The sequence below is a fragment of the Chroicocephalus ridibundus genome, chromosome 4 (assembly GCF_963924245.1).
Source record: "Chroicocephalus ridibundus chromosome 4, bChrRid1.1, whole genome shotgun sequence".
Lineage (NCBI taxonomy): Eukaryota > Metazoa > Chordata > Aves > Charadriiformes > Laridae > Chroicocephalus > Chroicocephalus ridibundus.
Genome location: NC_086287.1, coordinates 9,725,004 through 9,737,544, shown reverse-complemented (window position 1 = coordinate 9,737,544; position 12,541 = coordinate 9,725,004). Strand labels below are relative to the sequence as shown.

The window sequence follows — 12,541 nt, the reverse complement described above, 5'->3', positions numbered from 1 at the left end:
CCCCCGCCTTTTCCCGGCATCCCTCGCGCGGCGCGGCGCGCGCAGCTCCTCCCCCGCCCTCGCGGAAAGCCGGGCCGCAGCCGCTGCGCCGCCATTTTGTTGGTAACGCTGCTGGAGCTCCGGCTGGTGCGGCCGGGGGAGCTGCCCGCGGCGGCGGCAGCGCCAGCGCCAGCGCCGGGCGCTTTTTAAAAGGGGTTGTTTTTTTTTTTTTTTAATCTGTCCGGGGGCTCCGTGCCCTAGCCCTGTTTTAACACGCCATGTCTGGAGAGGGAGCTGCCGGCGACCAGGTGAGCGGGAGGAGGGGGGTGAGGTCGCAGGCCTGAGGGGAATAGTGGGGGGCTAGAGATGGTGGGGTGGGCCCGATGTTGGCTTAGTGTGGCCGCGTGGTGTAGGCCTCGGCGGGAGGAGCGGGGTATGGGGCCGGCCGGCGCCTGCAGCCGCCGTTGGGCTATCGGCCGCGGCGCGGGCCGGCCTGGGGGTGCTAAGGGGAGCCTGGTCGGGGTGCGGGAGTGCGGCCTTCGCCTCTTCCCGTGCCCCTCGTACGCCTTACCGGTCTCCTCGGCGGCGCGGTCGGCGAAGGGCTCCCCTCCCCCACCGCACACACCCATTTTGAGGAACTCGGGTTTGTTCCGTCAGCGAGGCGTTGCGCCGGAGTAAGGGGGTGCGCGGAGCCGCTCCCAGCGCCCGCCTTCGGTCAAACCGGTAATGCTCCGAAAAATATGCCTTTCTCGGCCTTCGCGTTTCTGGTAAGCAAACTTTAATTCAGGTCGAGGCGGACAATAGACGGTTCAGTGAGTTTCGCTTTCCCGATCTCATTTATTCGTGGTCGTTGAGTACACGCACTCCAGAAGAAAACTGAAATCTGGATAAGCTGTTTACATTGATATATTTCCAGTGTTTTGTGTGAACGTGTGCGCTTAATGTATAAGATTGTGTCCCTCTTTAACAATACCCTTTTCCTCCGGAATAGGGCATTATTAAAACACCTTTAAATTAGAAACAATAAAAATATGTTTATTTAATAAAGAATCTTAGAATCTTTATGATACAGCATTCTTGCTGTTGGGGGGGGAATAACTACTGTTTCAGTTAGTTTTGGCTTCGGTTTCTTTAATTATACTAAAATACATATTTATCATAACTTATTATTTTCTAGGCAGGTGCAATCAGTGTTGTATGTCACCTTTTAAAATCTGCTATTACCATGAGCTATCTTGCACTTACTGACATGATTTCTCTAAACAGGTCTTTTTAATAGTTAGGGCTATGTTTAAAATCGGTATCAATTGGAGCAGTGGCAATGAAAGTTCCTGACTGAGGGAGGAGTGATTGATAACATTGTGGTATGCCTTAGTGGCCAGTGTAGCCTTCAAAAATGCTTAAAATTAAACTGATGACTTAGTGCTCCCTTAAGAAGCTTTTCTTTGTAGAATGTCATTATCTTTACAGAACAGGTTATGTTTCTGTGTGTCTGGGCCTGTACTCTGAAAGGGTGGTGTATAAACTCTTTGTAAGATCACTAATTCTGGGGGTGTAGGAAAGACAAGTGCTCAGAGTGTTAAATACCCAGTTTCTGTCTCATTAGGAAAATATTCTATGAATTACCAGCCTGTATGCTCAAAGCTGGTCAGGTTAATAAGTATATTTGTAGTACATTTTATCAAGAGATTCTAAAGAATAGTTTACTTTATCACTAGGTAGGTGGCTAAAAAGAAGTAGGAATATGCTACAATAAAATTTTTATAATCCTGGTGTGTAATATATCTCACATTTAAGCTTACCCAGTCCATGTATTTTTTAAAAGGTTACATTGATGTTTAATTGCATAATTAAACTGCTAGTTAAAGTAGTGTGTTTGTTTCTATAGCTTGGAATATGTTACTATTTAACTTAAAAACTCTTTTAACAAGGTTGTATTTTCTTTTGTAAGGGAGAATTTAATATGCAAAAGGTGGAATTATTGTCTGTATACTGAAATAAAAGCTGTTCTGGAAAGTAACAACTTTAATATTGTGATACCATATCACAGAGAGTTTTAGCATTCAAAAAACTGCAAATCATTATTTGTTGCCTGTATAAAGCATGTAGTTTAACGTATGGCTTGGTTTTGTTTTTTTGATCCATATTAAGGTTCATCCTTTTTACCCATTGTGATTACTGTTTTCATGTTGTGTGCAGTTAAAATAAAAATATTAAAAAACACAACTGTTTTATAGGTTGGGTTGGATTATTTTTTTTTCCTACTCCATCTTTATGAAGGCCTCTGGATTCTGATTTCCTAGAAGACTCTAATTTTGCTATGGTCGGTTACCTCTGTTCCATCAGTTTGCTTCAGTTTCAGTGACTTATCACTTACAAATTTTTTTTCTTACCTTGGCAGACTTCTGTTTCTTAATCCTAATGTTAAGGCAGGCCATAATTTGATAGCAATGTCTTTAGCAATACTACCATGAAGTTTTCTGCACTGTAGGCTACCACTCACCCAGTTGCGTAGTGAGGGAGGTGTACCTTAACTATGTGTTAATGCCAGTTTCAGTGTGGTCTTACAGAACATGGTATACCTAAATTCACTGTGTCTCTGTGGAAGAAGGAACAACAGAACATTGTGAATGGGGCAGTTGTGGCTTGCTCCCTTCCCCACACTGCAGCTGCTATATATTGTAATCTAGTGCTATTTGAAGGGCTCTCTGACTTTGCATGCGCTATATTCTTATGGCTATAAATGTTCCTTTCTGTAGGAAGCTGAAGCTTGGGTTGTGTCTGGCTTTCCTGTTTCAGGTTTCATCTACTGCTTCCATGACCAGCTTCTGAGTTTTTGGGTGCCATTTTAATTGACAGTCACAGAGATCAATATAAAGGTGTGACTGTACAGTTAATTTGCATCTACATTGTGCATAAGATGTGTACGTGGTAGTGTATGATGCAGATGTTAAAGATCTTTGACAAATCAAAATTGGTAGCTCTGACTGACACTGAGAGGCGTCTGCATCTTGCTTCCCAGATCTGAGAGTTTGGAGGGGACTTCCAAAAGCAACCAGGTGAATAACAAATTGCCATTCTGTCTCTAGCAAGTATGAAATTGTGGTAGCGCAGGAAGGAGGAACAGAGAGTGGAATGCTGATGTGGGGAGGGTAGGAGAGTAAAGGTATTGTAAGGTTAAAGACTCAGCTGGGGTTTAGGAGGCTTTATTCTATCAGGTGCAGTGCAACTGAAATGTGGCTTTTCTGCCTTTAGACTGAGCTTAGTTTCAGGCATTGTTAGGGTGCTTTAGTGTGTATAGCAGGAGCCTAAAGTATGTTATGTAGATTGTCTCCTCCTTGCATCGTTATTGTAGAACGGACTGGGGCAGAGGGGCACAGAAATGTGATGTTGCCACCACTGTTGCAGTATATTTAAAATTCTTACACTGTGTTAACTATGCTGGACCCAAATTAATTTCTGCAGAAATGTCAGGAATTAAAATCTGTTAGGTCTCTGCCATACTCCTGGCAAAGCATACATGATGTTAAACAAACCAGAATTTCCAAGGTCATTTTTTAGAATACCCAACACTTAGCCCAGTCTATATCATAGAAATCCACATTTGTAGACCGAAAGGCTACATCTGCCAGGGTTTGCCAGAAAATTCCCTGACCAGCTCATCCCGGTCTCTTCATGTGTCAGTTATAGAGCATACACAATTGCACCTATGTATGTCTTCACATTTTTCTGTGCCTTAATGTACACATCTAGTTTCATTTCAGTTGTGTGGTTGTTGTTTCATGTACTCTCTAGCAAGACCTAAATTAGTTGTGCTCTCTGCCTCTTTCTACCATGGCAGAACCACTTTTTCTTATCCACTTAGTAAGTATGTAATTGCCAGGCATCAATTTTGTCTGAAGACTTGATGCAAATTTTGCACTACTCCTGCATTAGTTGCCTTCTAATCTTTTAGCAGTCATTTCTGGTTTCTTCTTTTTTTTTTTTTTTTGTCCCTTCCTACTCCTTCCTCTCATTCATGCCATGTGCCTGCTTGATATAGTACATGGTGTAAGTTTCTGAATTCTAAATGCAATAGTAAATGCTATTGTAGTTAACTGTAGTTTAAGGAAGTGCAAGGATTGATAAGGTATAACTATAGTGTAGTGAAGGCATGTGTTACGGAAGAAAGGATTTTAAAACTTGTTCTGTGCACATACAACTATAACTAAACTTTAAGAAAAAAACCCTAGGCTAGTTAAACCTGTAAATTAACCTAGCTGAACAACTAACAATGCTTGTTAAGTTGCATGTTAATATATTTGAAATTACATTCGTTGGGTCCATTACAGTCCAGGCTATGCTAAACTGTGCAACAGCCAGCCAAAACCTCCAAACAGTAGCTTGTGTCTTAATGGACATAAAACTCCTTTTGGATGTTGAACAAATTTGACTGAGCTAGCCATTAAAATGACTGTCTTTTTGTGTATAACTCTCTATATGTCTTGTTTGTAGAAGTTCTCATTTCATAATTAGTGGTGGTTTTAAAGCATCTTAAACTGGCCACTTCACAGGTGGAACAGCTGTTTAAATACATTTCATTTTCACTGCAGAAGATCCTTTTGTGGAAACAGGAGGATGCTTTAAGCAATTGGATGCATTAGGTGGTGCAAATAGTTGAAAGAGGTGTTTGGCTAGGTATTTTCTTACACGCTTGGAGTCATAAGGGTTCATTCTCAAAGGCCAGGGGAAACTCTTAACTGTTGCTTTATCAGTAAGGTATAAACCAAGAATTTTTCTTGGAAGGTGATTGTTAAATAACTTGTAGTAAATATCAAAAGTCAACTTTGTTTCTTCTGATCTTGTTTCCTCAGACATCCATTATGAATTCAATATTGGATTTTGTGCATTTGGTGTATTTTGCAGGAAAGGGGCTGCTAGATTTCTCGTTGTATAATTTGGTTTTAGGTCTTTTCAGATTTTGGAAACTGGTCATAAAGACCCTTTTTACACTCTTAGTATCTGTGAAACTAAAAACCTATTGCTATTTATCTGTGTATAAATAATAAAAGGGAAGCTGTGAATCAGACTAGGTGGTAGTAATACAGATACTTGTGGTCATGGAACCTTAGGTGCTAAAATAATTCTGTGACCTTGAGAGGATTGTTTGTGGGACAGGAGCCCAATTACGTGGGTATACTGAGGTATACTGAGAACAATTATCAAAAGCAGAGGGGGAAAAAGTATTTTTCAGATTTGTATGCAACAGTTCTTTGCAGAATTTATTTCTTTTTCAGGCATTAAAGAAAAATTAAAAGCCGATATCTGTATGATTGGCTGCGGTTTTATGGTAGTTTAAGCTGATCTAAGTTGGGACCGCTGAAGTCCTGTATGGTTTTGCATCGTTTATTCTGCATCACATCCGATCCTGAAATCAGGGAACTGAACCATTAGAAGGTTACTCCCTTTTCTAATACAATTACTTTTGTGCTGATTTAACTCCCTGAACTGGGTTGTTACAGGATGAGATTGACTCAAGTGCCTCTGTTAACCAGGGGGAAGGACTGAAAATGCTTAACTAGGGATAGGATCATGGCAGCAAACAAACACCCAAGAATTAAGTATTCACAGTTTTGGATATTGGCAGTTGTACAAGCAGTACAATGAAAAATACAGAATCAAAAGCCACATGCCATTGATAATGGCAGATCTAAGCACAGAGTGCAGTTAGTGTGCAGTTTTCATAACTGGGATCAAATATCTTTCTGGCTATAGTTGAGCTAGGTTAAAAGTCAAGCTCCTTGTTCCCTTTCACTGTGTGCTTGCGTTAGATGTTAGTCCTCACAGATTTGATGTGTAATTGAAGGCATCTTTGCTTACACACCTAATTCTGGCAAAATGGTCCAGACTGGAAATCCTAAGTGTGGATTTCTCCAAGTTATTAGGAGCGATTATTTGTAAAGGTGCAAGGTAATGAAGCATTATTTTCACTCAGATAGAACCAGGACACTGATTTGCCTGCAGTGTCATGTGCCTCTCTGAAATGTGGATGGCTTTTATCCATCCTGGAGATGGGTAGGGACAGGAGAGGGAGTACTCACTGGCCTTAAGAAGTTGAATGTTTTCTTACATATGCCATAAGCAATTCCAAGCAGTCCTGTTTAAAACCCTGATGATATAGTTATTTTCAAATCTGTAGAGCTTCTGTAATTTTTGTCTCATATAACTGCATGGAGAACTTTATCTGCTGCTGCTAAGTGAATATTTGCTAATTTAGGAAATCAGTCTTTCATTTTTTTCAATAAAAGAATGAACATTTTATTATGCATCATACACAGATTAGGAGTCCTGTATCAAACATACAAAATTCATGTAGGATTGCTATGTTTATGCATCTTATCAGCATCTGGTTTTTCCGTCAGCTTAACTTATATCAACCTTTGAGTTTATTGCCCTGTTATCTGTAAAGGTGAAATCAAATTCCTGGAAGCCTTAACTGTTTCACTGCAATGTCAGCTGAGTTTTGTGTGTCACGTGGAAAGGTTTGAGATAACACAACTGAACTACTACTAAAATAGTTGAGGTGTGTTTCAGTGGCCCAGTCTTTTTTTTTCCTGTTTGAAAGTCACTACTAACAGTGCAGGACTCTGTGCTTCAGTAAATGCTTCAGTTGTTTTTGTAGGGTGGGGTTGGTTTTTTTCATTGTAGCTGACATTAATAGTACTCCTGATAGGCATTTCTATCTAACTGAATGCAGAATAATTATATGCTTGATTGAATATTTGAGACAAGTAGATTTCACTGAGATGGAATATAAAGAGAAACAATGCTTACCACTGATTTGGGCAAATTTGAAGTAGTGCTTTATTGAATAAAAACATTTCAACTTTGGGTGATCTGTAGAGAAAACTTACATAAATAGTCTTTAAACTTTGGAAATTTCAGCTTCGGTGCTGTTTTCTATAAGCTGAAATATGTTTATGCATGTCATTTTGGAAGAAATAAAACCACTAGTTCATTTCATACTGTGTTTTGCATGTTAACCATCTATCAGTTGAACTATAATATGCAGTATTATAGAGTCAGAAATTTCATGGATTTAGTGATGAAAAAATATTCATATGTAAATTTATAAATTTACTACTTCTGAGTTGACAACTTTGAGCTACTAATTCTTTTTTAATCAAATTACTTTTATAATTTAATTTGCTGTAGGACATGGTACTTGCCTTTTGAGCTATGCTGTTTTGCACTGAGAAATGCATGTTAAGAATGACTCAGACTGAATCAAAAAGAATAATGGTCTTTAAACTTCTATAAAGCCCCTCCTACAGATTTTTTTTTTTCCCTTTTCCCTTTCATGCATGGCTGCTATTATATGTCAATTTAACAGTTCTGCAACATTTTTGATCATTTGTCCATTTTATAAGTAAATTTAATTTTAAAATCTTTTAAGGGATATGCCTTGAATTATATCCTGCTAGTAGGACTGACGCAAAAACTGGTAGTGCTGAAAAATATTCAACAATATTGTAGCTTTAAGTGATCAAGTTGAATTGCAATGCATAACGTAAGCAACAAAAGCAGGAGGGCAACAAAAGCAAAGGAGCAGAGCACTCCTGAAAATATGGTTAGTGGTCCTAAGTAACTCAGGCTTGCTGCATTTCCTAGCCCCAGCTTTTTCTTTTCTTTTTTTAAGTCACTGTTTTGTGCAGTACTTCACTGTCAGCTTGTCTTCATATAATGCCATTGTAAATGGTCTTCCAGCAAAATCGATTAATAATACCTTGGATTTGTATTCTTGCAATATCTGCTTTCCTTCAGGAGCGATGTGCAATAGTGATGCACAATAGTGCTGCCTGTTAATTTTACTGGAAGTCATACCTCTGTAGTGTCTAGTTACTTTCTGTTTCCCTTTGTAAGTGTGTGATGGCACCTTTGATAGACAGGAGTATCGGTTCTCTCTGTCCTGTTTACTGTCTTTCATCTTCAGAGCTATGTATTGACCTAGATCTAATATTAAGAATTAGTATTACTTCCTTGAAATACTCTTGTAGCAATTGACAGGGTTTTATAGAGTTTTCTGTACAGTAAATCAGTCACACTGCGCTATACAATACAGAAACATGTATTTTAACAGTAATTATGTAGATAATTGTAAAATTTCACAAGAAAGGTATTGTAGTAATAATTTACAGGTAATTATCGTTACATCTCGTGAAGGCAAGAATTTACTTGATCGTGTGATTTGGAACTGCTAACATCTGCCTGAAAATGAGTCAAGTTTGGAAAGCTAGTAAATAAGTTGTTTGGAGTACAGGTCAGAACAATATTTCATGCTTAATAAAGAGCTTCATATCATTTAGGGTTGTAACAAGCATGTATTTTAAGGCTTGTCTGATATGATCATCAGATTGTAATTTTTTTTCATCTACTTTGCTAACAGTGTTAAATCTAGGAAAAGAAATTGTGGACACCGTGAAGTAAGGTATTTCCACAAGTCTTTAAAAGAACACTTAAAGCTATACTATAATAGTAACTGTTAACAAGTTAATGTTCAATTTAGTAAAGCTTTTAGTATCAAAAAAAGCTTTTAAACTCCAATATGAATGTCTGAGTGTAAAAAAGGAAAAAAAAAAGGCAATTTAAGGTATTTAGTGCCAAAGCTACAGGAAGGCAACTGTAAGAATATACTAATAAAATATACTAACTGACAGATTAGATTGATTAATTGTGTTTGGATAACATGTATATGTTGCTGCTAGAACTGCCATCTTCTAGCTTTCTTGTTGAATCTGTAACTTGTAATACGAAATACTTACTGTCTTGGAAATGCGTATACAGAATGACTCATGCAGTGACCTGGATTTGTTTGGCTGAAATCTATCTGTAATAGAAAAATCGGTCTGAATTTACTTTTTACATCTTAAAAGTTTCAGGTTAGTAACACTGTTTAAAATTCATAGTGCAATAAATTTTGTGACAAACTCAAATTTGTTGTAGTGTTTCAGAAGCAGTCAATTTTGTCTTGTTTTTTGCTGGATCATCAAATATGTAGAACTTGTTGTGGTGAGAGTGCATTATCTTACTGGGACAACTTGTTTTCCAGATGAAACTACAGTGTAGTAACTCCAGCACAAAAACCGAGATCTGGAATGTTACGTTGTCAGAATGTTGTCTTTGGTGTGACTTTGTAGCTGGGACAGAACTTTTCAAACTCTACTTGTGATTTCTTATGTCTTATTTTTAATTTTTCCAGGCTGCTGAATATGTCCCAGAAAAAGTGAAGAAAGCTGAAAAGAAACTAGAAGAAAATCCATATGACCTTGACGCTTGGAGCATTCTCATTCGAGAGGCACAGGTTTAGTGACATAGGATTACATTTCCTTCTCTATGGTCCACTCACACTATTTGGTTCTGGAGTAAAATCAGCATATTCATTTACATAAACCATAATATTGTAAATGCTGTTTTGATTTTCAATTTTTAGAATCAACCTATAGACAAAGCACGGAAGACCTATGAACGCCTTGTTGCCCAGTTCCCCAGTTCTGGCAGATTCTGGAAACTGTACATTGAAGCAGAGGTTAATATTTTTACATTTTTTCTTATATAACATTTAATAGGAGTTTAAGTTTACACTTTCATAAGCATAAATAAGATAGGCACATAATATCTAGGGAAAGGGGGATTTTAAATATGCCTTGCCTTTATTTTGTAAAATAGGTGCAAAGGAGTGATTAAAATGAATTCTAAAGTATTGGGTCTTTTATGACTTGATGATTGTTGCATTATGGAATTGCAACAACATTAAAACCGTTTCAATGGTATTGGAGTGCTTTAGCCTTTTATTTACTTGTCGTGTCAATTTATTGCCTCCCGTGTCATTTATTTAGAGGACTTTTTTTTTTTATTTATACGTGCAAACTTACTTGAATGACTTTCTGTGAATGTTTGAATCTTAATTTTTTTGCTTTCTTAGGGAATTGAGTGTTTCTGTGAACAGTGTTTTCAGGGAGGGTGTGGGATGGAAGCTGATTTCTGGAATGAAAATGCTGGGAAAATGCATTAGCACAACTCATTAGCTTCTAAAAATCCTGACAAATTTGTGATTGTTTACACATAACTATATAAAACTTCCTGCTAAGTGCAGTCTTTAATGACATGCACTGTATAATCTGAGTTTTGGTGTGGTGGTTTTTTTTAATTTTCTTTAGCTGATATTTAATACTAATACACATACTTTTTGTGGGCATTTTCTAGCTGCACATTTTCCTTGAGACAAATCTTCTACATGTTAAACTATAGGGGTGGGGACCTGTGTTCTGTAGGTGAGAAATGAGATAGCTAAATTTTTTTTTCCATTTTATGTGAAAATTGCTAAGCAACAATCTGAGTGGCAAAACTGCATTATATATTTACTATATCTTATTTTACATTAAATTACGTATCCAAATGTGTTCTGGCAGTAAATTTTGAAGATTATTAAATAAAATTGGGATCATGGGAATCTAACAGAAAATTTTATATTGCAGTTTATAGTAAGATGTTATAGTGCAAAATACTGCAACCGAAATTTAGTATTACCTAATCAAATATTGTAGAATTTTCACTATTTTCTTTCCAGTAGTTTGTAGTAGTAGTTGGAATGTTGGTGAATGGACATATGTGGGAGATTGTGAATGCACTAACACATACAGATGCGTATTTTTCCTTTTGGGAAAAGGAGCCAAATCCATTAGCCCCTTGTACCCGGTAATGTTTCCTACATGATCTAGCCTTTAGAATTTAATCTAGCTTGATGATCACATTAAGTTAGCTGATCTCTGTGCTTATTTAAAACCTATATCTTTCCCATGCCTCAGATTTAAGAGTTGAATAAGACCACCTCAGCCTGTACTACATTATAGATCTTTCAGCAGAAAGTAGTATTATCAGTGTAAAGCCTCTTGTCTGAGGCTTCTTGTCTTGAACCACGTTCAGAGATGAACTGACAAACATTACCTCCCTTAATCAATACCTTTTAACTAATTTGTAATCTAATAGTATTTAGCAACATTAACAGTAGTCAAGCTTAAAACAATCTAGGGTACAATTTTTTACATGCTTCTTCAAGGAAGGAAGATCAGCTTCTACCCAGCAGGTATGGTAACCAGGTAACACAAGGTAAATTCGAGAAGGAAAGAATTGGCATAAAGATCACTAGTTCTTCACGTGTGTGTGTGTGTGTGCGTCTGCCTATAACTATTCTTCAAATATAAGAGAAATGGAAATACGATTCTGTTATTCTAAACAATGGAAAAACATGAACTGTAGAGTTCTGGTAGAGGATACACTTGAAAAGGGTTATATTTGAAAGAAACATAGGGTGTTACTTTTTAGAAATTTATCTCTCATTTTAATAGGCAAATTTTTAAAATCCCAGTTATGACTTAAATTTTCAACTTTTCTTTCCTGGTTCCAGTACCTTCACTCAAAACATAGTGACCAATTAACTAAAAAGCAACATGCTTATCTCTGCCCTTTTTTTTTTTTTTTAATATATGTAAACATTTATAGCTATCAGCTGAAATAACTTCTTATTTCAAAATTTATCTCTAAAAAATATATTCACACAATTGGGCACTGTTGTCAGTGTTGTTTTAAGTTGGATATCATATGTATAGTCCCATCCGGAAGTAAATTAAAAGTGAAATGTTTTCTCAAATGATCTTTTATCAGTGTGTTTGAATATAAGTTAAGATTTCAATTATTTTTGAAGGCTACTGAGATAGAGGAATTGTTTTGAGGCTTCTTTTATTGCAGCCTTAAGATGTACAAGGAATATAGGGAAGGTATTTTCCAAAATCTTTTTTCCTTGGAAATCCTTGTAGTCTCCTCCTGTTAGAAAGTTTCTCTTGGATAGTTCAGAAGTATAGATCTCTCCAGCCTTGAGTTGGGAAAGTAAACCTGTGGTGAATCTTTGTTTAGCATTGCTTTTGATCCACTTGCACTGCCTCAGTATTTAAACGTGAAAATTGCTGAATCTTCAGTCATCTGTCAGCTGTGTTTTTCCTGATGTCAAAACAAGCATATTACTTTCCTCTTTAACATGGTAACATTTTCTCTTGGCATCACAGAAAGACAAAAAGGGAGAGGAAAGTGGGGGTTGTTTTCTGTCAGGTTGTCTTTCACTAGAGAATTTTGTCCTCTGAACGACATAAATTGGAGCTGAATATTATTACATAGTGGTGGTCTATTATTGGAAGATGAGCTAGGGTGAGGGTTACGATTACGGCCTTACAAAAAAGGAATGAGCCCTTTAACAGCTGTATTCTTTGTAAAATTGTTAGAAATCCTTAAATTTCCCTTTCCCTAACTTGAGAAATGTGTTCTTCTTAGTCACTTCCAATCTTCAAGTAGAAATCATTGTTTATATGAACAAAAACTGTTTCCCTGCATATGCCGGTTCAGTTAATAATGTATAACTTTTAAGTGCAGGCCTTACTGCTGTGATTACCTCTTGTTTTTACGACGGCATTTGTTCAGCTCACTGACTGTTTTCCTTTTCGTGTATGACTTCGTTCCCTATTGGAAGATAGTC

General features: G+C 37.3%; 1 protein-coding gene across 1 annotated transcript in view; it reads left to right on the top strand.

Annotated features, from left to right (window-relative positions):
• Positions 1–21: 21 nt before the first annotated feature.
• The window catches only part of CSTF3 (cleavage stimulation factor subunit 3), a 50,695-nt gene continuing 38,175 nt past the window's right edge, over positions 22–12,541 (top strand). The window contains exons 1-3 of the mRNA XM_063332640.1: positions 22–287; positions 9,218–9,319; positions 9,449–9,544. Coding sequence (XP_063188710.1) covers positions 258–287; positions 9,218–9,319; positions 9,449–9,544 — 228 coding nt within the window. The 5' untranslated portion in view covers positions 22–257. The remainder of the gene's footprint in view (positions 288–9,217; positions 9,320–9,448; positions 9,545–12,541) is intronic.